The sequence below is a fragment of the Malaya genurostris genome, chromosome 2 (assembly GCF_030247185.1).
Source record: "Malaya genurostris strain Urasoe2022 chromosome 2, Malgen_1.1, whole genome shotgun sequence".
NCBI classification, from domain to species: Eukaryota; Metazoa; Arthropoda; class Insecta; order Diptera; family Culicidae; genus Malaya; species Malaya genurostris.
This window is the reverse complement of record NC_080571.1, coordinates 69639292-69665446: the sequence shown is the minus strand read 5'-3', so window position 1 is coordinate 69665446 and position 26155 is coordinate 69639292. Positions and strand designations below refer to the sequence as shown.

Genomic DNA, 26155 nt, shown 5'->3' with positions numbered 1-26155 from the left:
TGCTTTTGCTCGCCCACACTTAACTTCAAGTCCGAATATAGTTTTGAAAGTAGTTCAATCAACGCAATCAACGCTTGTATAGTTGTGATGATAAATGACCCCATAGTAAACACTGGCTAACTCCGCCCAAGAAATTTTTAATTGGTCTGATGAACCTGTAGAAATTTAAATAAAGCCCTTAACCAAATTTAATCCTGGTTTGTAAAACATATAAACTTTATATAAACTAACATTAATGCACAGGAAAATTAAAAAATGTTGCAAAAGATAGTTTTGTTTCATAATCAAAAATAATATGTAACAATATATATGTATAATGAAAGCCAATCATAAATATATAATATATACATACAATTCACTGGCATAAAAACTATTAGAAGATTATTTGTTGTGAGTGAATTCATGACTTTCTTATGAATCTCACTATTCAGATGTTTGTTCACAGCTTTTGATCCAGCGTTCTTCATAATAAATTTTGTGCTACAATTTCTGCACATCCCTGTATGATCATTTTTTTCACTCTTATTCTGCGTTATTCAATCATTCTTTTTGGAACATTGTTTTGCGAAGTCTCTTTCTCATGTTTGATAATACTGGTATTTTCACATGCTGCCGCTGAAACTACAAATTGTTTGAAGTCTGGGATTGAATGAATTTTCGAAATAAAACGAGTTCGAACAATTTCCGTAAATGGATACTAGAAGCATGTTTGCAACGAAGATGGATTCGCTCAAATTTCGCATTTCATTTCGTGTCAAATCCAAACACTTAAATAAGAACAATGTTCCAATGTTGCACACAATCTCCGTGTAACAAATTCATACATCCATCTTCAGTGCGACTTTTTTATATAACTCACACTCGTCTCGAATAACGAATTATTTCCTTCGCTGCTTGAATTGGTTCGAATAGCGATACAGCGATGATTATTCGATTCATTCTTTGCGAAGCATTATCGAATCAAATGTCATTTATTTATATCAATTTATGAAATATACGAAATTCTAAACACGAAAATATTGAAAATTTGCATATGAAGTAGCATTTTTACTAGGACACAGATGTGTACTTATATCGCTTTCATGTATTACTTACTGCTACTTTATTTCGCAAAAAATATGTAAAAATTAGTAAACAGGCCCGTACCCAGGATTTTATTTCGGAAGGGGCTAGTTGACCTCACCAGTTCAAGAGACACATGAAAAAGTGAACAAAATTATTTAAATGGAACATATATTGCTTGGCCTATTTCACGAACTTATATTCAAATGAAAGGTATTATTATTCCATACGATATTTAATTTAATCGAGATCCTTCTAGGTCTGGAAGTGATGTGTGTTGAAAATATAAAGATGCAACAAAAAAAGAGAAATTTTCTCTACTCGGTTCAAAACTGTTTCGATTTCAAGGTTATATTAGCTAGTTATTATATATACTTTGACGGTTTTACGGTTTTCAGTTCCGGAAGTAGCGGTCGAAAATTCCAAAACAGAACACACGTAGATTTCCCTGCGATGATTTTCATGATGATAGGATGGATTCAAATGAATGGCTTCATCCAGCTTCTGGTTCCAGAAATACAGAATTTGAGTGCTCGATATCTCAAACTGTTATAAACGTTTATGAGCTCGTGATCGAGAATGTTACTCAAATTTTTAACAGACAGTACTTTTCCATTTGGAAGTGTCCTTATTGAGCATTTAAATAAAATTGGGGACTGTGCCCGAGATCAGGTTACTATCACCCTTATTCTGAATAACGACGTAGCGATTTTTCGATCGAATGTGGTTCGATCGAATCCAGGCTACCTTTGATTTTGCTAACGTTATTAGGAATACGAATGAAATACGATCGAAAAAACGATACGTCTTTATACAGAATAAGGGTAAATACGTCGTTATTCAGAATAAGGGTGAATATTACACAGTTCGAATAAATCATGTGATTTTACATTCTATAAGATGCACATAAATGGAGCGTCGTATTTCATACAGATTTGTTTTTAAGTACATGTAAGATTATTATATAGTTGTAACGATTGCTAAAAATTACAAGGCTTGAAATCGAATAAAATAAACAACAAAAATCGCAACAACGAGACGAGACAAGACAAAAAAGAAATATCAGATCACAAAGCACGTCAGTTAAACGACTGAACCACCGAAGCCCATCGCCCTTATTCTGAATAACGACGTACACAGATAAAAATATTTTGTGAATTTACATTTATTTTCATGCACATATTTGGAGCAGGCAATTGAATGGAAATTTACATTACAAAACGATGCGGTTTGTAAATACATACAGTCTTGTTCAATGAAAAACTAAATTAATTTTAATCATCATCAGTCATGGTTTTAAATCAGATTTTCGTTTCAACTTATGTCTATTTCATAGTACTATCATGTACTACATGTAAACCTGTCGTGTAAGTTTCATCTTTCCTTTCTGTGTATTGGTTTTTCGATCGAATATGGTTCGGTCGAATCCTAGCTACCTTTGATTTTGCTAGCGTTATTAGGAATACGAATGAAGTACGATCGAAAAAAACGATACGTCGTTATTCAGAATAAGGGTGCATATATGCTTGATGAATAATAAATACATATAAGTCTGTTCAGTGACACTTGGTAGCCGAGTGCAAATGACAATCGGATTACATGTAAAATTCAGTAATAGTGGAATATTGCGTCATTGGAAAAGTTAAGTAGTTATGAATTGTATCGTTTGTAGAATTATGTCACCTGTAAAATTGACATTTTTTTTCTGTGTACATTTAATTAGATTACAAGACTTCATAAAGACGCGATGGACTTTGCAAGGTGATCGAAGATAGTTCCTAAGTCCCTTCAATTTCTCAGAGATGATTTGAGGGTTGGGAACAGATAATAGTTCTAGGAAGCCAAATCAGGTGAACAAGGTGGATCTTTCCGACCCATTGAGCCTCCTTTGAGGCACTCGTGCCGCTTGGAAGCACTCGTACCGATTTCAGTCCATTGTCGGATAATCATTCCTTTCTCTTGGATTGTGCTTGAATTACATAATGTTTTTTGCATTGCCACTTGTCAAGCAAATGTTTAAAAAATATACGAGGGGATCGGCAGATTTTCGCTAGGTCTCAACTTCATTCGATAATTCTTGCATTCTTGAGTTTTGAACAGCCAAACTACCGAATACTTTTAATCTAGCGATATATCAGAACACATTAATATTTGTTGACAGCAACATCTCAAGGTACTGCTGTTATTTGAATAGCTGATATCGGTAACCCAATTCAACTGTGTAGGTTTTTCTACAGAAAACGACTGTATGGTGAGATCACCACCGTTTTCCAAGTAAGAACTTCTATGCAGATATGGCAATTAATTTTGTAATTGACAAATTTCCTCGGCAACCATTATCGTCTGATCTGGGTTAGCTCATCTGAAAACGATGAGTAATGAAACATACTCAATCAAAGTCCTACACATTTGTACGAAACTTCTTTGCAAACCTACAACCGAAAGCTAACCGGTTTCGAATAGTCTCCAACATCTGTTTCATTGATTTTAGCGTGGAATCTTGACTTTCCTAAACTCACTTGCCGTCACAGTGATGTGTAGAAAGAAAAACACGAACACCACCGAAGGTGTGAAACACGTGTCAGCTGTCATTCCTGTCGGGTTTTCAACGGAGCAACGGGTTTCGGCGGGTGACGTTGAAGGAACGCGAAGACGACAACAGTTTTACACGACAAAGATTTATCGATATGATAATTATCTCACTGGTTTGAAAAACGCAGTCTATCGACGGAACAGTGGACCTCCCTCACCGCTGACAGTGGCTTCTTTCTTCGAGAGAATGAGTTGCTATGGCGACGACTTCGGCACTGTTAGAACTAATAGTCAGGGCACGGGAATTCACGGGAGGTATTCGATTTCAGCGATGTGTGCGAGGTTTGTTTTGGTGCAACGTAATAAATTTTTCGAATATTTCATCGTCGGTGAAAAGTATCATTATAAATGGCATATTTTCGGTTCGTCTTCCAAGCAGATGTTAAATAGAATTCGTTCAGGAACAACACATTGCTTCGTCTGAGTGATCCACTGGTGATAGGGGACATGTTTAATAGAAGACATAAAAAAAACATGTATGGAAAATGGAAGCGAAAAAACCGCGTGTTAACAAACTGAACTTCCGTTTATATCAGGTGTTGAATCAATTGAACCATATGGAACAGGAGACAATATTAGTCTGGAGCAAAAAAATAAAACAATAAGTTCATCAGCATGTACCCGCTTATCACTTGTTGCTACGGTTTGGCACGCAGTCACGGAACGTCGAATTTCTCAAAATTACGATGCCCCGTCACCAGAATCGAGTTGATTCACGGTAGAATAAGTTATTTTCAGCTGCGCTAGACATCATAATCAACATTGCTCATGCTGATATGCTGGTGGTGACTATCAATGAGTGAAAAAAATGCTGGAAAACTACTGAAACCATTTCACGTTTCACAGACTTCGTTGACTAATTTTACTCACAAGTCGGCAGATAAGAAATAATAGCAACGCCATTGTATCCTTACTGTTTATGGTTCCTCTCTCTCTCCGATGAATAAGACAAAAGGCATATGCTTTTGTGCGATAACAGAACACCATATTTACGCTGTGTTTGGATCAGAAACTAAATGTAGATTAAAGTGCTTCACAAAGCATCCGAAGATTGCTGTTGGTTTTCTTGGATAACAAAAAAATGATTTCATAGGGACTGACAAAGCATGAAAATTGCAGAACAATGTTTTTATGACGATAAAATAATAATACTTACATGATTTGAACGATCTAAAAGTTTAATTATTCAAACTATTCCTGTCTCCATTTTTCAGAACTCGTCGACACCGGCTCCGGCACATTCCATCGCTGGGAATTCTTGGCCCCCAGCCCCACCGACGGTAGTCGTTAGCATCATCGGATCATGTTTCACTCGACTGCAGCAGCCGCGTATTCCGACATGACTGCAGCTGCGGTAGCGACGGGTAACACGGGTTCCTATCACCAGACAGCCTCCGTAGCGGCAGCGGCCGCAGCCGCCGCTAACGCACCGGTCTATGTTCCATCCAACCGAGCGCTGGGTCATTCACAGTATGGCCACGCTGCCAATTTCCCCACCCAAAACGGTTGGCCAACTGACAGTTTCGGTTAGTATGAAGCTTTTTGTAGTGTGTGCGTGTGTTTATTTATCGAATGGCTAAACCGATTTTCACAAACAAATCTGCGTAAGCCCCAATGATCGATTTAGTAACTAATTCGGATCCGACCGGATTCGCTGAACTATGAAATTTTCATTCAGCAAAGCGCGAAATGTCCATATGCATATACAAATTTTTCACAGGCAAACCTTATGACGTGAATACTTCTTACTTTTATAGGGGACGTATTTTCAAAAATGTTTCAGTACAAGAATAGGTAGAACTCAATCTCTAGTTGTACTTTACATGAAAACATATTTTTTGTATTTTTTTTTTTTGATTATAGAGGTTTAAACCTTTAAGTCGCTTTTTCGGGTCAGAAAAATCTTACCGCTATACTGTCCCTACTTGTATATTTTTTATTGTGCTACCTAATGCTAAATCATGGTATTATTACATGAAATATCGGTAATACATCTTTGCTATTCCAATATTGCAACAAATGAAATTATTGAAATTTGCACTGAATGGGACTGACATGCGGGTACTTTGCATATGGGACAGAAATGAGTTGATATTTTTTTACATTTTACTGACCAAACCCTCAACTTTTATTACAATTTGCCCTAACCCCTCCCGAAATTAGAAACAGAAACAAACAAAAAATGTTTGATACGAAGCGAACAGTGTCAAAACTAAATAAAATGTAAATTAAATACAAGGCAAAAAAAATAATAACAATAAAAATAAGACACTTAATTGTTCAGGGTGACTGGAAAGATAAAGTGCACGAGCCTACCATAGTTGAGCAAGATTCTGCAAATTAAAAAGATATCCTGACGCTGGATCTCGCACATACGTATTTAGGACTAAAAAGACGAGCGTAAGTGCACTTCGAGTACATGTTTGGCTGGATCCATTATTATACGCCAGAGAAATAAATGATGGGTTGGAAAGATCATGATTTTCTGGGATTGTCATAGTATACTTTTGGAGTACTAAATTGATTAAAGACCGAAATCGCTGTATAGCTAAAGTAAGTTTGTATGGCCATCAGCTAATATGACCTACAAATTAAAAAGTTGCTTTCCGTTCTCCACGAATCGAACTAAGGGATCTATCTCGGACCACTTCTCAAAATCCATCAAAAGTCAATATTGTCAAAAGTGGATATTTTTGGATGCTCTAGAAATGGACATTCAGAAGATCTTGAACATGTGGGATTAAAATGGCGTGATAGTAAAGGTTATGAAATGTAATACAATAAGCTTCTCTCGGTCATAGTCACAAATTTTAATTAAACACTAAATAATGATAGTTCCAGTGTAAAAGTTTAAGGTGTCTGTTAAAAACGCCGGTAAATGGCGCACGGGAAATTATCTACTTAAGCGAGCTTCAGTAACATTATTTTTTTCTTCTGGGCTCTCCCGAAACCAAATCCTGGGTACGGGCCTGCTCAAACTTATAATTATATCAAATATTGCAGCACAGATTTATACAATTCTTTTTTTATGTTAGAAAATCAATCGAGAAAATGGAAAAAATGTAGAAAAATATTTTGTATGGAATTGGGAAATTTCCGTTCAATGCTTGCTAGATCTTCGATGGTAGTTTGAAGCGTAGTGAGTTATGCAATGCTTGCCTGCTGAAGAGCAAAACATAAATATTAGAACATTCATAATTCGTTTGACGCGCAACGAGCTGTTTTGTGTTTCTAATTAAAAGTTCTCGGATCATGATGCATTTGAACTGATTTTGCTGAAATTTAAGCGTAACGTACTTGACGTTGTTGGGTATAACTTCAGGCGTATTTCTATTACGATGGTAATCTTTGCAACATAAGCTCAGGCGTTATGTTTTAAAATATGAAGATTTCAAATAGGAATTAAACGGAATGGTGTGATGAACGTATTTATTACGCGATTTTAACTAATGTCTCAAATGGTATACATTTGAATAGCGAAACAGTGAAAAGTACGACGTATTTCTTTTAACCTGAATCATTAACATTTAGAATATTTGAAAAACGACGATGCCTAGAATAACGTGTTTACTAGCGTTTATTGCTCCAATTTTGATTTTGTGTTTCAGAATTTAAACAAAAGCGTAGCCGTGCTTAGTCTCTTATGGTGTCAATTTTTACTTCATTATCTTTATGTTGTCAATTCTCTGTCAACCGATATGTAAAACAATCCAATTATGCCTCAGGATACAAACATTTTCAGTAGTTTTTGCTTTTCAATGTCTGCTTTGCTTACCATTCATCTATTAAGCAATCCATCACATCATCTGTAGCAGAGGGCTCAAAGTAATATACGGGTAGAAAATTGGAGTTGCGAAATTTGAAAAAAATACGGTCCTCAAGTAACGCATTCGCGGACCATGATTAATTTTCATAGGAGAAAAACTTATTGCTCATGGTTTCATGAGAAGTTAAAACGATTGGTTTTATGATTTTGTAATCAAAGCCTGCTTTGAAGAATAACGCTTTTAAAGCTCATTGTCTATAAAATCGAAGGAAACAATTTATTCATCGAGGGGGCCCATAGGATCTAATACTTTCTCATTTCTTCGCAGTATGAGATAAATAAAGATAAAAGCCCATAACATCCTGAGTTTTGTTCCGATAGGCTTGAAAATTTTACAGAATTTTCTTGAAATGTTTTTAGAAAATGCAAAGAAAAAAATAGGCGATTTTTCAAAAGTGTTAGACCCTATCCGCCCCTTAAGCTAATGAATAGCTTTAAGGAATCAGTATTATCTATTATTTGCACAGTAATAAATTTGTACTACAATGTTATATTTGAAGATTTTTCATAGATCTTTATTTCTACTGAATGTATAGTGATGTTTACTGCAATTTAGCATTTTTTTTATTAATTTACTGAGATAAATTTTACTGAGTTTGGCAAAAGAAGTGACATTTAAAATTTACAGACCGTGTCAGTGAATTTCTCTTCATGTATGACTGTCCGTAAAACTGAAAGTGTATGGAGGTCTTAACACAGCATCTTAAAAAAAATGTACGGAAGTCGAATGAAATCTATGGAAGTATGCAGAAATGTAAAAGAAATGCGAATGCAACATTGAAACAATTACTTACAATAAAATAGTTTTAACAGTAGAATCTTGCAAAACGATTTCTAAATTATTTGAAATGTTAGGGAGCCTGTAAACATATGTGAGAATCAAAATAATTAGAGCATTTTAAACCGAAATATGATGCTTACAACAAGATATATTGCCAGACGTGGACATAACAAAACATAACAATTCGTTAGTAGCACAGTTTTTTTTAATGTACCAAGAAGTTTAGTAAAATCTATTGAAGTATGCAAAAATGTAAATGAAATGGGAATACTGAATCGAAATAATAACGTTCCACGAGATATATGCACTAGAGAATCGATTTCTAAATTGAATGAAAAGTTAGGGAATTCTATGAAATCTATAAAATGAATGTGTAGGTACTTACAAAGAGATATATTTCCAGACGAAGCCATATTCAATCATAAGGACTCGTTGTTAGCACAGTTTTTTCAAAAATGTGGCAAGGAGTTTGGTAAACTTTTGAAGTATTAATATGTGTACGTTTTGTCTTTGATTCATCAGTGCATAGCTTTTAAAATTGAACTGCCTAAGGTGAAATGCAGAGGAATGCGCGCGTCGCGTTTTTGATCAATTATTCAAAAACTAGACCGATTTTCGAAAAACTAAAAACACTTAAATTTTTGCAATTAAATTTATCACAACTAAGTATTCTTAGCCAACCTTAATGCAAAATTTGGTAGTTCAATTTGAACCGCTAAGCAGACGAAAAGTGTCTGCTATTTGCCGAACAAGTCGAAACTCCGTTTTCGTTCGGCACGTCAGCATAGACATTGCACTTCGATGCAAAACAAAAAAACCTGTTTTAATCCACCTAGTGGTGTAATGATGCCTTTCTCATATCAATCAAAATATCATATATAATACTGTGGTATTCTTCAAAATTATTTTGCTTCGATTCTTAAAAGAATAATCGAAATAGATTTGTTTGACCGTCTACTGATAAAAACTATCAATTGGAAAAGATTTGAGGTCCATTTAGAAAACTTTTTACGGTTTTTCGCTCTTTTCAGTGATGGTATAAAATTTTTAACACACTTTACCCTATATTTCCGGATCCGGAAGTCGGATCCTGATGAAATTCAGGAATTACGCATGGGACCACAGGACCTTTCATTTAAATCTAAGTTTGTGAAAATCGGTCGCGCCATCTATGAGAAAAGTTTCATTTTCATTTTTTTGCACATTTTACCCCATAAAGTTAGGGCAAAAACGTTACATACACACATACGCACATACACATACACACAAACACACACACAGACATTTTGCGTACTCGACGAACTGAGTCGAATGGTATATGACACTCGGCCCTCCGGGCCTCGGTTCAAACGTCGGTTTTCACAGTGATTGCATAACCTTTCTATATGAGAAAGACAAAAAAAAATTTCTTCGATTCTTAAAAGAATAACCGAAATCGGTTTGTTTGACCGTCTACTGATAAAAACCATCAAATTGGAGAAGATTTGAGGTCGATTTAGAAAATTTTTTAAGGTTTTCAGTGATGATTAAGATTTTCAGTGATGGTGTACAATTTTTAACACACTTTACCCTATATTTCCGGATCCGGAAGTCGGATCCGCATGAAATTCAGGAATAACGCATGGGACCACAGGACCTTTCATTTGAACCTAAGTTTGTGAAAATCGGTCGCGCCATCTATGAGAAAAGTTAAAACACATATTTTCTTTTTTTTTGCACATTTTACCCCATAACTCTCGAACCGGAAGTCGGATCGAAATAATATTCAGGAATTTTGTATGGGACCCCAAGACCTTTCATTTGAATCTAGGTTTGTGAAAATCGGTTCAGCCATCTCTGAGAAAAGTTAGTGCACTTATTTTCACAATTTTTTGCACATTTTACCCCATAATTCCGGAACCGGAAGTCGGATCCAAATAATATTCAGGAATTTTGTATGGGACCACAAGACCTTTCATTTGAATCTAAGTTTGTGAAAATCGCTTCAGCCATCTCCGAGGAAAGTTAGTGCAAAAAAACGTTACATACACACATACGCACATACACACACACACATACACATACACACATACACACACACACATACACACACACACACACACATACACACACAGACATTTTGCGTACTCGACGAACTGAGTCGAATGGTATATGACACTCGGCCTTCCGGGCCTCGGTTCAAAAGTCGGTTTTCACAGTGATTGCATAACCTTTCTATATGAGAAAGGCAAAAAGTGATCAGCAAATAGCAGAAACTTTACTTACAACAAAATATGTTCACCATGCAAAGAAAATGTTAGATAGTTTCATGCAACTTTTAAAAATATGTGAGAATCATAATATTTCGTACATTTCGAATTGAAATATTCTAAGACGAATACATAATCACGCAGAACGATTCATTAGTAGCACCGCTTTTTTTCGAAAGTGCCAAAGGTTTAGCGAAATCTATTGAAGTATGTCGAAATGAGACAACTAAATTAAAACAATTATTTACAAGCGACCAGTCAATATGAAAAACGATTTCTAGACTAATGCAAATGTTAGAGAATTCCATGAAACCTTCAAAAATGTGTGAAAATGAAAATAATTTGCATTGCCAACGAAAATATGTAATTACAAGAAGATGTATTTACAGACGAATACAATTTTAAAAAAATGTTCCATATTGGGCTCACTTCCTCAGACGCTCTTTTGGTAACTTCCTTGCTTTGTGTATTGTTTACTGAAGAAGGAGCACCCAGCTCTCGGTAAACTTCCCTGCATTAAATTTTTCCTCCGCTGAACCATTAATTGAAAGGTATAAGTTTGATAGATTTCGTGTGTTCTTCAGCGACCCATGTTGCTTGGTTTGAATAAGATTCATCACACTGAATCCTCTCTCACACTCCGTGTTCGAGGCAGGTATTGTTTGCCCGACTTGTCTGAGGGAATTCAGGTGTATTGATTCATTGGTCTTTAAAATATTAAGGAAGTTGGACATGATTTTAACCTCTTTCAGATTAAGATCCTAGAAAAGTTGTTTAAAAATTGGTAGTTGATTACTCGCCAAATATTTTTCGTATACGCATAACTATATTGTTTTCTTTATATTCTTTAGAATTTGCACCAAAGCTCCTGCATTTTATGATCTGTATCATTCTTTCCAGAAATACCGATTTATTCATCTCTTTTTAGCATTAGAGATCGTGATGTCTTAGTTTTCTTTTGAGTATAATTTCTGAGATTTGATTTTCATAGTTAGCTGGGAGTTTAAAAAAACTACAAGGATCAGCCCCATAGGGTTGATCGGGATATTGATGTGGAACAAGGCAACCAAAATTCCTAATGATCTACAATCAAACAGCTCAACCAATCGTTACACTTTTGAATCCGCAGTTGCACGAGAATCTGCTTAGATTGATCTTTATTAAGAACCAATACCGAACATCGTTTGTCTTGATTTGTATTTGTTTTATAGCCGACGAAATTACGCCAATATCCCAAATGTATGCAATTATGTCTCTGTACATACTTCCGATTTCGACATTTAAGCTTCTCTTCATCAAGCTTGTGTTCAAGTTTTGTATGCAAGCAATTTTTTTATAGAGTTCAATTTTTTTACCATTCTGCGATTTCGGTTGAAGCGATAAACTTTTTCTCATTATCAATCGAGTTCATCTTATATAAATTAGAAATTATTCTTAAGCACTCAAAATTTACCCTGGGGTAGTTGTCAATTTATCAGGCGAAACGACATAACATGGAATTTCATCCGAGCTTGCATGACACAAGATCAGAGCATATCAATTAAAGCATCAAATCGTTTTATGGCACTTTTTGTTTTGCTGTCTAGCAACAACCTACCTCTAGCATGCTACGCTTAGGACTGAAACGTTAGCTATAATTTCACTTCTATTTATAGATTCGCGTGCTTCCAACAGCTTCGCTTTTGCATCGATTGACCAATCAGAGCAATGCTTTCCCTTTGATATATCGCTTACTCTTTCAAAACCGTCGTCTATGGCAGGGAAATCCGGTATGCTGGAGATTTTTAGCAAACAAAATAGAACACTGCTCGCTACTAACCAAATTTTCAATCATTTATAATTGAAAATACGTGACTTGATACATTCAAATCGAAACTTAGAAATATTTCCATTCAAATGATGAAATAAAACCTGACCACATTTCTACGTGTATTTTTCCTTGAGTTTCAGATTTTCACCCCTATATAGAAAATAAAGATATGTTCCACATCAAAAAATTTTAAATTTTCCTTCTGCAAGATCTCAGACTATTTTCTGATGCACCATTTTTGAACAATTTTCAGTTTTAGCGTTGCAACAATTTGACGAAAGCCCATGCAAAACAAATGGTTTACCACACTGAAAACGTGTGCATACCTTTTGATCAAAATTGACCTGGATTGAATCAAAAAATGGTTTTTTTTAGTAAAATCCAATTCGATCGAGTTATGGCGCGTTCCCCGGAGTTTTTAGTTTTGGAAATAGGAAATAGTCACAGGGGGCAAAATCTGGCGAAAACGGTGGCTGAGCGATGACTTTCGTCTCGTATTTGGCCAAAAATTCAGTCACAATCCTGCAAAAAAAATCACTTCTTTCGGTACGAGCTTGGCATCGATGCGTTCCATATTCAAAACATTAACCAAAATGTGCTGAGTCGATCCATAAGAGATGTCAAGATCCTCTGCTATCTCTCTAATGCTAACACGACGATTTTCAAGCACAATTTTCTTCATTTTTTCGATGTTATTGTCGTTAACAGGGCTGGACGGGTGAGCAAAATGAGGCAATTTTGCTACGATCTCACGATCCTCACTGAACCCTTTATGCCACTCAAATACTTCTCGATAAAGTAGACTCCCCTAATGATTCCGTAGCCGAAATTCTATTTGAGGTACAAAATTTCAAGCAAACTCATTGTTCAATTTTTTTTCATAATAAAAAAGCTAGGCAAATATTTCGTGTCGTAAACGAACAACTGCCAAACAGACATTAATTGACATATCCCGCTCAAACCTAACAGAAATTTCAAAGAAAAAAATTATGATTTTTTACCTGTAAAACGTAACGTAGGTAACGATACAATTAATAACTACTTAACTTGTCAAGTGACGCAATATTCCATTCGTACAGAATTTTACTGGCTCCGAGTGTAATTTGCACTCGGCTACCAAGTGTCACTGTATGGATTTATGAATTATTCATTAAGCAGATATGCACTTTGTGGCTCAGTCGATTAACGGCGTGCTTTGTGATCTAATGTTTCTCGGTTCAAGTCGCACTGTTGCTATCGATTGTTTTTTATTGTTTTTTATTGCACTCGATTTCAAGTCATGGAATTTTCAAATCACATAATTGTACATGTTCTTGAATATAAGTTTGTGGGAAATGTGACGCTTCATTTATGTGCATCTTATAAGATGAAAAATCACAAGGAAAAAAATTATTGATTGTGTTCACGCGCGCGGTTTAGTCCGGGTAAATTTTTATCAGACGGTAGTTTCATCCAAATCGAAGTATGTCATGAGTTGCTACATATTTTTGAAAGTTATATGAAGCGTTGATTTTAGACTAGAATAATTGGAAAAATTGACGCATACTCTAAAATCAAAGAAAACAAACTTAAATAAGAAATACAGCCTTTTCCAAAAAAATTCAATGCATTCGCATTTAGTTGTACAACGATGATGATTTTTATTTGTATTTTTTGTTTAACTGATGATTATGGCTGAAGTAAGCTTTACTCAAACCGAAACTCAAATTTGACACTTTGTTTTCGTTTGTGAATTTGCATATTCGCAATTAAAATTATGAGTTGTGTTCAATGAGCGTGTGAGAAAATCTATTTCATTACAATTTCAAACGCCATCCTAGTAAAATTGGAAAAATATTGGGCGATCGTAAAGAATACAATGAGCGTTTAAAAGCTCCACACAGAAAGAAAAAATGAAATTTACACATGTGAATCATTAGTAATATGGAATAGACATCAGTTGAATCTTAAGGGGGATTGAAAACCATCATCGATGAGAAATTATTGTATTGCATTGATTTTTCTATGAATAGAACTGTATCTTTCGGGGACGGGTATAGCATGATGGGTTAGTCGGTGCCTTTCATGCAGCCCACCTGGGTTCGATTCCCAACCCCGTACATAGGGCCAGAAAGTTTTTCTGGCCCGAAGAGGCGAATGACTTCCATGTTAAAACCTCTATAATCAAAACAAAAAAAAACGCTTAGTTTTGCATTTGAGTTATATAGAATTGTAAAGTAACTTTATGTTTAATTCCCTGCTCCGAAGATGTGCATAAAAATAGATGTAAATTCACATTTTTTGGCTGTGTGCAGAGTTGAGTTAAAATACACAGTAAAAGGTTTGCACTTCCACAAATGAACAATTTGTTTTGTTCAGAGACATGAGAAAGGAAATTCCCCCCACAACTAAATATTAGATGAACGACACTTTGCTGTTTAATGGAATGTATGTGAGGACTCACTATTTCCTTTCTAAATGCACTATCCCTGTTTGTCTTTTGAATGTCCAAAACCAAATTTCATTATAACTAGATTGCCCAAAGGAAGTCATTTTGCTTTTCAATTTCAATTACAGAAACGATATGTATAGAATGACGCAATTTGTAGAATTAAATAGATTTTATTTTTTAAGCGACGTTCAATCAACAAAACACGAGTTCTTTGACTTTCATGTCTAAATATCTCCTACTTCTAGAAGAAAGGTCGTAATGAGCAAATTTATTGATTTTAATTTGTAGAATTATACTCTGGTTTTTAAATGACTATTTTTTCATAAAAAATGATGTTTTCAAATATATAGGCTTGACTCCAAAATGTGGGTTTTGAGGTAAAGTAAATTTTGAAAAAATAATCAACCTTTTGCCTTTCTCATATAGAAAGACTATACAATTACTGTGAAAACCGACTTTTGAATCGGCGCCGCCGGAGGGCCAAATGTTATATACCATTCGACTCAGCTCGATGAACTGAGTAAATGTATGTATGTATGTGACAAATAATGTCACCCGATTTTTTCAGAGATGGCTGAACCAATTTTCATTCAGATTCAAACGAAAGGTCTTATAGTCCCATAGATCGCTATTGAATTTTATCTTTATCCAACTTCCGGTTCCGGAATTACAAGGCAATATGTGCAAATCTATGAGAAAATGCGCATTCAATTTTCTCGCAAATTTCTCAACCGATTTCTACAAACTAAGATGCAAACGAAAGGTCTTGAGATTCTTTAAAAAGTGTTCGAAAAGTTCATCCAGATCCGATTTACAATGATATTAAATACGATATTACAGTGAGATTAGTAAACATTTTCAATTTCATGAGGATTTTTTCACAAGCGATGACGAAAAGAGGTGCACATTTTTATAAAATTTACTGGTAAATTCATCTAGTTGACAGACCTTGTTAGTTGGTGGATATATAACTCTACTTAGGGACTACTAGTGCCCGGTTTCCGCTTCCGAACGCACCGGTATAGTGAAGAAAAACTTCAAAAACGGAATTCACTTCGATTTCTCAGCAACGGTTAATCCGATTTTCACAAATCATGATTCAAATTGAAGCTCTCATTGTTTTAAAACATACTGTGCAATTTTATCCAGATCCGACTACCAGATCCAAAATTATAGGGCAATGAGTATCAACACTTTCAAACTGTCATACAAAATGATGCAAAATCGATACGCATCGGTACCTGCTGGTACGGAAAAAGAAGAAAGTGCATCCGCCTAGCACACAGACTAGCTTTGTTCAATTTTGCGTGCAGGATTCCCACATTTGATTATTTATTTACTTTACATATCTGTTTACACATTTTAAAGGTGATGGTAGTTTATACCGAAGAAAGTTTTTGATTTTATTCAAGTTTCAAAAAAAAAAAAGAAACTTGACAGAATCTTCTAGTTATGTTTTAGAAAAATATAAGTAATATGAGAAAGTCATCATTACTCCACTAGGTGGATTGAGAAAGGTTTTTTTTTACAGTTTTTTTAAAAAGAATTCTTCTTGGACACCATTTTGGTGCAATTTACAGTTTTCGAGTTACCACGGTTTGAAGAAAGTGCATGCACAAAAACATACGCCATGTTTTGTCGTACTGAAAACGTGTGCAAAGTTTCATCCGAATCGGAGGATGTGAATTCTGAAGATTTGCTAATCATTTCTGGAGTTGCTCGAATAAGATATTAGGCGATATCGGTATATACTAAGATTCAGTCTTTCGATTGTTGTAGAAGCAATGTTCAATTTCGAAACGTATTTCAGGGTCGCAAAATATCACCAGTTCCCAACTTACCTGAATAATACATCAAAATAAAAAACCCAAAAAACTCACAAAACTAGAAATTTAATTTCTAAAACACGCAATGCACTTATCGTTCTCCATTTTGTTTTGTTTCTCTCTCTCTCTCTCCCTCTTCATACTCTGCTCTCGTGTCCGTGTTGCATTTCAACTGGACCATTGGAATGACATTCGCTCGCAACCAACACCACGACCACCGTTGATTGGCCGGCCGACAGGCACAACCCATACCCAGCTGCCGCCGCAGTTCTACGCGCAGAATGTGATGATGGGCTCCTGGCGCGCCTACGACCCGACCGGATTCCAGCGAACGTCACCATATGGTAATTTGAAGAAGGTAATAACCGGCGAATAAATTTACTAAAGCATTTTCTCTCTCCCCTTCTCTTTTCGTAACTCCCAAAACTGCAACGGCGATTCTAAAATTCCACCCAAACACAACCAAACCATACGAAAAACTGAAACACACTCTCCGGCCTGCGCCGATTCGTTGAAAATAAATGAAAATGTTGTACCCTGCCCGCGCGTTCTTCGTCCAATTAAATTGCTTCAATAAATTCGAATAATTAATGGTCTAAACCTTCGATTCGAAACCGGGCGTGACAATGTAATTGATTCCGATTGTTATGCTGGGTGCGGGTGGATGGAACGACGCTGGCTCGTACAGACAGTGCCATGGATTTCCAGTTCGGCGAGGGACGGGAGTGTGTGAATTGTGGGGCCATCTCAACACCGCTCTGGCGTCGCGACGGCACCGGTCACTATCTCTGCAATGCATGCGGGCTCTATCATAAGATGAACGGTATGAACCGTCCCTTGATAAAGCCAAGCAAGAGATTGGTGAGTGTGAGTATTCCAGTTTTGTAATAACATTCTTCCCTTCCTTCACACGTTTCTTTTCCTGCATAGTCAAGACGCAAACCTCTATATCTCTCTCACCTCATTTTCACGAGTTGAAGCGTTGAAACTGAAACTGTTATAATCCAAGCATTTCTCCTTCCACCTTCATTTGCAGACTGCCACTCGCCGTTTGGGACTTTGCTGTACGAACTGCGGTACGCGAACCACGACCCTGTGGAGACGGAACAACGACGGGGAACCGGTCTGTAACGCATGCGGACTGTACTTTAAGCTACACGGAGTTAATCGACCGTTGGCGATGCGAAAGGATGGCATCCAGACCCGCAAAAGGAAGCCGAAAAAAAGTAGTTCAGGAACGGGCGGAGCCACCGATGTTATGGCTCTGGTGGGAGGAAGCAAGAAAGATGAATTGAATGATGGTAAGCGGTTTTGTTTGAGTTAAGAGATAATTTTTTAAAGGTAGAAGAACGAAGAGTAAGTTTGTGAGATGATTTTTCGATGAATATGGGTAAATTAACTGTGGGTTAAGCAATGTGATTTTCCCTAAGTACAAAGAAAAACTATGTACATTTTGCAAATTGCTTGAAAGAGCTTTCGGTATTCCGACAGTACCGGTGTGACGACTTCCGTAATGTTGATATTCTTAACCATTGGTTTCCTTTATTATTCATACAAACTTTTGACTTCACATAAAGCTAAACAAGTTTTTGATTTATTCCGATCGAATTCTTGTGTGATTTATGTGAAATGGAAATAAAATTGTCTTTAACACTTAGGGAAATCGTGTGATAAGTGTAAAATTGTTGTAGTGGGAATATTTCTATAACAGGAAGGAGGATTTTGTTATCGTTCCGGAACATAGTGAAACGTTTCGAAAGATCGCGGCGAATAGTCGAGTAGGTGGCAGTAGTGTTTCCAACATATAGCAAATTTGAAATTTACACAGGATTTTGAAAAAAATTGTTCGAGCCTGTATATCTGTTATCTATGCCTCAAAAGGTCTCCCATATAAAACATCCAGCACCTGAATTTGCACTAAAAGCAAATTCAACTGCTGGAAATTTTATATGGGCGACCTTTAATAGAACTGGAACTGGAACAAACGTATCCCCAGCAAGACATTTTAGGTTCATTTATTCGAACAGTGTTTCTGTAAAATTTAAAACTGGCATACGCTGCCGTTCTATTTTTTCTATATTTGAAACACGAGTAAAACACTGCTGAGGTAGCCAGTTTTTCTTGTTATAATATTCAGATTTAAATTTTAAAACTGACATAAATGATGCATCTAGAATTAGAACACTTCTGAATGTTCGTTGCTGAGAATTTGGCACCCAAATGTGGATGTATTGCCGATCAAAGTGCCATCTGCACATCATTATCGGCGTTCTCAGATTCAAGCATTATAGAAATAACTTGTGGCAGTTGTGCGGGACGAACTTGGAGAGGGAAATATAAGATATTGATGAGATCGTTTTTTTTTTACAATGTTTCATCCCGCTCGTCTGAAATTCGACCAGCTGACAGAAACCTGGCAGGATTCCGGTAACTGTCAAAATTTTGCAGGCGAAATTGCGTCATTCTCTCGCCACGTGACGTCTAGCAAAATCGCTCCCACATTATCATATCCGAATGGATTCCGAATCAATTCCGAATAGGCGGGAAATTTTCATTCGGAACCGACCGATTCCGAATGAATTTCGCCTACCGGTTGATTCGGAAATCTGTCGGAATTAAGATGCGGACTGAATTGTCAATTCGTCTACTTCTTCTTCTTTCCCCATTTTGCACGTTTTTGTGCTAATTTTCAGTTTATTTTTAAATGAAAATATTACAAAACTGAATATACAAATATAAATTTTCATGTTTTTCGGATATACAGAACTAGTAAACAACCAGTTCTTCTTAGAATTCCAACATAAACTGTTGAAATTCGCTGGATATTAACAAAACGGCCTACCTTAGTCAGCATCATCCATTCCTCTAGCTGAAGTGAAGTGAAATGGCTTAAGTCCCCTAAATTTTACAGTAAGACATTCATAAAATGAGCGAATATTCAATGACATCTATAATGTCACTGTCAATCGGGTTGATCGAGCAGCCAACTTAGGCGAAAATTCTAGCACTGAACCGATCGAGCACTGAAAAATCATGCTGTCGAGTAAGAATTCATTGCGCATTCCGTCATTTCGATAATGTGGGCTCTTCCTTGAAACAACATGTTATTCCCAAGGACGTTGTTTCAGAATAACATTTTGCAAGCTCAATTCGTCTTGTTCAAAAACTGTGGTGGCAACACACGGACAGTCTCTAATTCTCATCCCAACAATATCTTCCAAATGTTTTTAACGAATAAAATCAAATTCCGAATTTAATTGCAGAACGAAATCTACAGTGTTACAGAATATTTATCATGAATTTTAAGGTATGAAATGCATTCTAACATTTTTGTGAATTTCATAAGACTATCTATTCTTTCTTAATATCTTAATATCTTCAGGAGCGGTCTCACAGAATTTCCTTTCTATACACTTAAAACTTAATTTTGATCTCGTCGAAAAAAGATGCCGAAAACAAACGGCGAAGCGATATTTTACTGAAATTTCGGCTAAGATAGCTTTTCCCGAAATACTCGATTTATTATATCCGATTTCTCGTCCATCCAAAATGTTATACTGATATTCGGTTTTGTAAATTACCGGGTTTTCCATCAATTTGTCGTTTTACCGAAATCAGGAAATTGATGATATCAACTTACCGGAATCTCAGTAAACAGCTTTTAGACAACCGAAATTTGGTGTTTCATAAAAGTAGCCATTTTTCGTCAGTGCAAAACTAAGCGATGTAAATAAGTGCATGTGTTCATATGTGGAATCAGCAGTAACTAAAAATTGAATCCGAATGTAGCGATATGTTTAGTGACATTAAGCACAAATTTGTTCCCCCAGAGCATTCTTACGGGACAAAGATCCTCGGAATGTTATTCTACTGCATGAACTTGATTGGATTCCGGTATAATATATTCTCTTAAATATTCAATGTTTTATTGAGCCAAGTAATGTAATCGTTGTAGCAGGAATATGATTGTCTGAGGAAAATAAAATTGTGTTCCCTAATGGAAATAACAGAAGAGTGCATCCATTCTACTGTGTATATGTTTTACAGTATTTTCTTCATCTGATATATTGTTACTGCTTACTCCTCAGTTCTACCACAGATAACAGATGTACAGGCTCGAACAATTTTGTTCAAAATCCTGTGTAAATTTCAAATTTGCTATACGTTGGAAACACTACTGCCACCTACTCGATTATTCGCCGCGATCTTTCAAGACGTTCCACTACGTTCCGGAACGATAACAAAATCCGCCTGCCTGTTATAGAAATATTCCCACTACAACAATTTTACACTTACCACACGATTTCCCTAAGTGTTAAGGACAATTTTATTTCCATTTCACATAAATCACACGAGAATTCGATCGGAATAAAACAAAAATAAACTTGTCATTTTAACCAGCAGCAAAACAAAAATCTAGCGTGAAGTGAATGTTGCACCCAAAATGGTGGCTCAGTGAAAGAGGCATCCAAATCGTGGTGGCACATCGTGTCGATCGTGGTGACATCTGCAAGTGTTCGCCACGCTGATTGAGCAAATTTTACACACAGTTCATGTGTGAGCCTGTATATTGCTGGCCAATTTATTTCGTAATGCAAACAAATTACAAAACAATATGTAAGAGCGATTCACACTTGACATCAGTCAACTATCACCGGCTTCGAACGGCTACGGAACGACAACATTAATTGTAAGCAATTCTTATGGGGATACATAACGTGAACGTCACGGAACATTTTGACGTCCGGTCCGTCAATAATATCCGACTAAAGAAATTCTTAAATTATTCTTGGCGTCGACCGAAGTTGATCAATCGTCTGAATCGTGTTGAATACTGACGTTTTCCGATGAAAACAAATCAATCTCATTTGCAGTTGTGGGTGTAAGTGAGCTGTCAGAAAAGTCAATTATAGAACTGAAACTGGAACAATCGGAGCAAGCCGTTTTAGTTTTATTTATTCGAACAGTTCTTCTGTCAAATTTAAAACAGGCATAAGAGCAAATTCAGCAGCTAGGAGTTCTATATGGAAGATCTATAATAGAACAGAAACTGGAACAAACGTAACCCTAGGAAGCCGTTCTAGTTTTATTCATTTGACCAGTTCTTCTGTCAAATTTAAATCTGGTCTACGATGCCGTTATATATTTTGTATATTTGAAACACGAGTAAAACACTGCTGGGGCTGTCAGTTTTTCTTGTTATAAAATCCAGATTTAAATTTTGTAAGGGCATGTTCAGGAGTGTTCTAGTGCATAATTTATGCCAGTTACAAAATTTAAATCTGAATTTTATAACCAGAAAAACTGGCAGCCCCAGCATTGTTTTACTCGTGTTTTAAATATACAAAAAATAGAACGGCATCGTAAACCAGTTTTAAATTTGACAGAAGAACTGGTCGAATAAATAAAACTAGAACGGCTTGCTGGGGATACGTTTGTTCCAGTTTCTGTTCTATTATTGATCTTCCATATAGAACTACTAGCTGCTGAATTTGCTCTAACTGACATAAATTATGCATCTAGAACTAGAACACTACTGAATATGTCCTAACTTGTCGTTCTATTTTTGCCTTTCTCATATAGAAAGGTTAAGCAATCACTGTGAAAACCGACTTTTTAACCGAGGCCCGGAGGGCCGAGTGTCATATATCATTCGACTCAGTTCGTCGAGTACGCAAAATGTCTGTGTGTGTGTGTATGTGCGTATGTGTGTATGTAACGTTTTGTCGTGAATACGACTTACTTTACTATGGGGTACCTTTTCAAAATTTACCCTCTGAGAGAGTGATAAGTTTTTGATCGTGAATATCTCTTGTTGTATCTAACGAATCAACATAATTTTTGCTACATGCCATCGGGAATATGATCACAATTTTATGATAAAATTTTCAGTTGTGTGACATAATCTCAAATAATTCAAAATTAAACTTTTCTGAAATGTTTGGTATAAACGAGTATCAAAGAGAATAATTCATAAGGCGCGTTTGCTTTTCTCGTATTTTTAAAGCTCATAGCTCAGTGATCTGTGAAAGGATTTATATAATCTAACTACCAATAGAATCGAAATTTTTCAACTTGAACGTGTATAGCAAAAGCATTGAAGTATTTCAATAGTACACTATTGAAAAACCTGTCTCATTTGACCCATGTCAACACCAGCCAATCAGAACGCGTTCTGAGGAAGAGAACAAAATATCAGCTGCTATCGTAGTGAGTTCCTCAATTTGGTACTTCTGAATGCTAGAAACGAATCCCTACAGCATATTGATAGTTTCTTTCAATAAATTATGCAAATCCGAAATGAAATAATCAACATTAAAATTCTGAATGCGGCTATTTTTATAGCCGTTAGGACCGCCCATTAGTGAAAAAGCTACAAACGAAATCAGGTAGAAACAAGCCTCTCAACAAAAATTGAATCAGTTTGGATTCTATCGCCACTGCGAGCAGATGTGTTTTGTGTCGTCTGCACAACTAGTTTCGCTTTCGACAAGAGCGATTACGTCACAGCTGCCAGTCATTAGTATTGGTGAACAAAACAACGGTGGAGAGCATTACACAAAATCAGCCGTTCTAATGGCTCTAAAAGTTTTCTAATGAACTATTAGGATTTGTTGTTCGCAAATCGAAAGGAAATATCCTCAGTTTAGTGCAAATCTAGAACAGTTTGGTTAGATTTGTGCACTTTTCGCTGTGTGAAATTCACAGTAATCGTGATCAAGTGAAGCCTTCTTTGTTTTTTGCGAAAAATGTTCCAGAGTTTAATGTTGAAGAGAATTACGCAATTTGACCCTTATGAATGCTAGAAACGAATCCCTACAGCATATTGATAGTTTCTATCAATAAATTATGCAAATCCGAAATGAAATAATCGACATTAAAATTCTGTATGCGGCTATTTTTATAGCCGTTAGGACCGCCCATTAGTGAAAAAGCTACAAACGAAATCAGGTAGAAACAAGCCTCTCAACAAAGAGAGAAGCCTTCTTTGTTTTTGCGAAAAATGTGCAAAAGGAGAATGCTTGCATAATTCATACAATTGATCAACTAATTGATATTCGGAAGTGTTAAGGAACATGTCAGTTGTTTTCGTATTCACGACATCCAGTTATGTCTCTGACATTACCCACCCGCCTTTTTTTGTTGCACTAACTTTTCTCGGAGATGGCTCGACCGATTTTCACAAACTTAGGTTCAAATGAAAGGTCCTGTGGTTCCATACGTAATTCCTGAATTTCATGCGGATCCGACTTCCGGATCCGGAAATATAGGGTAAAGTTGGTTAAAAATTGTATACCATCACTGAAAATTGGGAAAAACCTTAAAAAAATTTCTTAATCGACCTCAAATGTTTTCCAATTGATAGTTTTTATCAGTAGACGGCCAAACAAACCGATTTCGGTTATTCTTTTAAGAATCGAAGAAAATGATTTTGAAGAATACCACAGTATTATATATGATAGTATGATTGATATGAGGAAGGCATCATTACACCACTAGGTGGATTAAAACAGGTTTTTTGTATTTTGAGTAAGAAATACTCAAATTTTGAAAGCTTCGTCTCTTAACTCAAAAATGAGTAGATAGATGGTAGCTCAAGTTTACAGTACGTGCACTTTTTATGAAGTGGAGTGGTGTGTCACTCAATTTTGAGTTATGTTGAATGAGGGTGTAAGTACTACGCGCGGGGAGATTTTCCCTACAATTGGCTATAATGCAACAACAGCAGATAATGTTTCCAGATTAGTGTTTTTGTTTCTACCGTATTGTTGCCATGCAAGACTGGCAGAACTAAAAAATAATCTTTCACTTTTAGAGTAATTTATCTATTGTAAGAAATATGCGCTACTAACTAAGGCATTATTCTCATAATTTATCGGAGTTATAAAATAACATACACTTGCGAAATTACATTTTACCTCTATTATATATAAATCGATAATTTTCTATTGAATATTGTTACATAACTGCTTGTTTTTCATTTCAGGATCTCATCTACACACCGATCGGAATGGAAATTCCAAGAATTTATCGGTCAGCCCTAAAACACCCAATCTTTCATCGCCACCGTTACGATCTCTGCACATTTCGCCTCATCATCACCATCATCAGTCCTACAACCTGTCCTCATCGTTAGCATCGTCTCATCACTCGGCCTCGCTGAACCTGGGTGGAAAATATGATCTCTCTGCGCTCTCCTGCAGTGGACCGTTGGGTGCAGGAAATCTCACCGGGTCGGCATCTTCGTCGCAACAGCAGTCCCACAACTCATCGCATATTTACACAACTCCCACATCGAATCCAACTCACCATTCGTCGGCAAACAACTACATTCACAACACTGGTAGCAGTTTAGGTGCATCTCCCTTCGGGCAGATCAAATCCGAGTCCAACCCGCTGGCTGCTACGACGCCAACCTCGGTCGGTTCCAATGGCTACGGAGACTACATGAACAACTGTCTGCAAAGTGGATACTTCGGTGGAACATTCGGTTCCCTGCACAGTCCCCACTCGGCGGCCGTTGGTGGTGCCGTGAACGGGGCCCTGTCCCACGGACACCATCATCATCATCACCATCATCACAGCACGGCTGCTGATCTCGCTGGCTACCATCACCAGCACAACGTCATACAAGCAGCCAAACTGATGGCTTCATCCTAGAGTATTGCTTAGAGATGCTTCCGGAAAAAAAATTGATCGAAAATTGATTCCGTTTAAGTGTACTTATTCCTTTTAAGTTCCTCGATTTATAATTGCTTGAATTTTTTTTTTATCGATAGTCTGTACATATCTAACCAGACAGTTTAAAGACTTGAGGCAGATAAAATTTATCTGAGAAAATCAAAAATTAAAAACGAATAATGACAATCTGTATAACGATCTAGTGGAAGAATGAAAGTGGAAATTTGAACGTTAAGCGCCTTTTATATTAACTGTTTGTAATTGAAATGACTTCCATTTCAATTTCGTACTATTAGCAGAGTAAGTTCGATAGTTGCATTTGTCTATGTACATCTTTTAACTGCAGTATTCTTAATCTAGATAAAACAAAAAATATTGTAAATATCATAAACTCTAATGGCATTCGAGCATTTCTATCCTCTCTATTGAATAGATGGTTAATATTTATTTTAAGACGTACCAGTTCCCTCGAGTTTTACGGCAGTAAAAATATCCTATCTAATTATAAAATCATTGCTAGAATTAACAAACAATTTGTACCATATCGAAATGTTTTATTAGTAAATAAATGAAATCACTTTAAAAGTTCAAGTGATGTGGGATGATATGGAGCAAAAGAAATTCCAATGAGCTTGATTATTTACTATTCACTTCATCAGATATAGAAGCTAGGTTCTCACTAACCAAAGTGAACTACGCTAACTCTATTTCCTAACTATCTAATTACTATTCTTTATAACTTTAGTGTAAAAACATTGTGTGCATCCTAAATTGTGGGGAACACTACATACGCTCAGCTACGCCAGCCGTACATTGTGTACATGTACAGTTCGCTCTGTTTCATCGAGTAGTTTTCTCGGATATGACTACCTCACATTTCAGGTAAACCCGATGGC

General features: G+C 36.3%; 1 protein-coding gene across 2 annotated transcripts in view; it reads left to right on the top strand.

The window, feature by feature from the left end:
• The window catches only part of LOC131429408 (GATA-binding factor A), a 134442-nt gene extending 108655 nt beyond the window's left edge, over positions 1–25787 (top strand). Inside the window, exons 2-6 of one of the 2 annotated variants that reach the window (XM_058593493.1) lie at positions 4869–5180; positions 16817–16921; positions 17266–17444; positions 17614–17878; positions 24565–25787. In XM_058593493.1, coding sequence (XP_058449476.1) covers positions 4958–5180; positions 16817–16921; positions 17266–17444; positions 17614–17878; positions 24565–25238 — 1446 coding nt within the window. In that variant the 5' untranslated portion in view covers positions 4869–4957 and the 3' untranslated portion in view covers positions 25239–25787. Of the gene's footprint in view, positions 1–4868; positions 5181–16816; positions 16936–17265; positions 17445–17613; positions 17879–24564 lie in introns of both variants that reach the window. The other variant, XM_058593494.1, reaches the window with a different exon arrangement.
• The last annotated feature ends 368 nt before the right edge of the window (positions 25788–26155 follow it).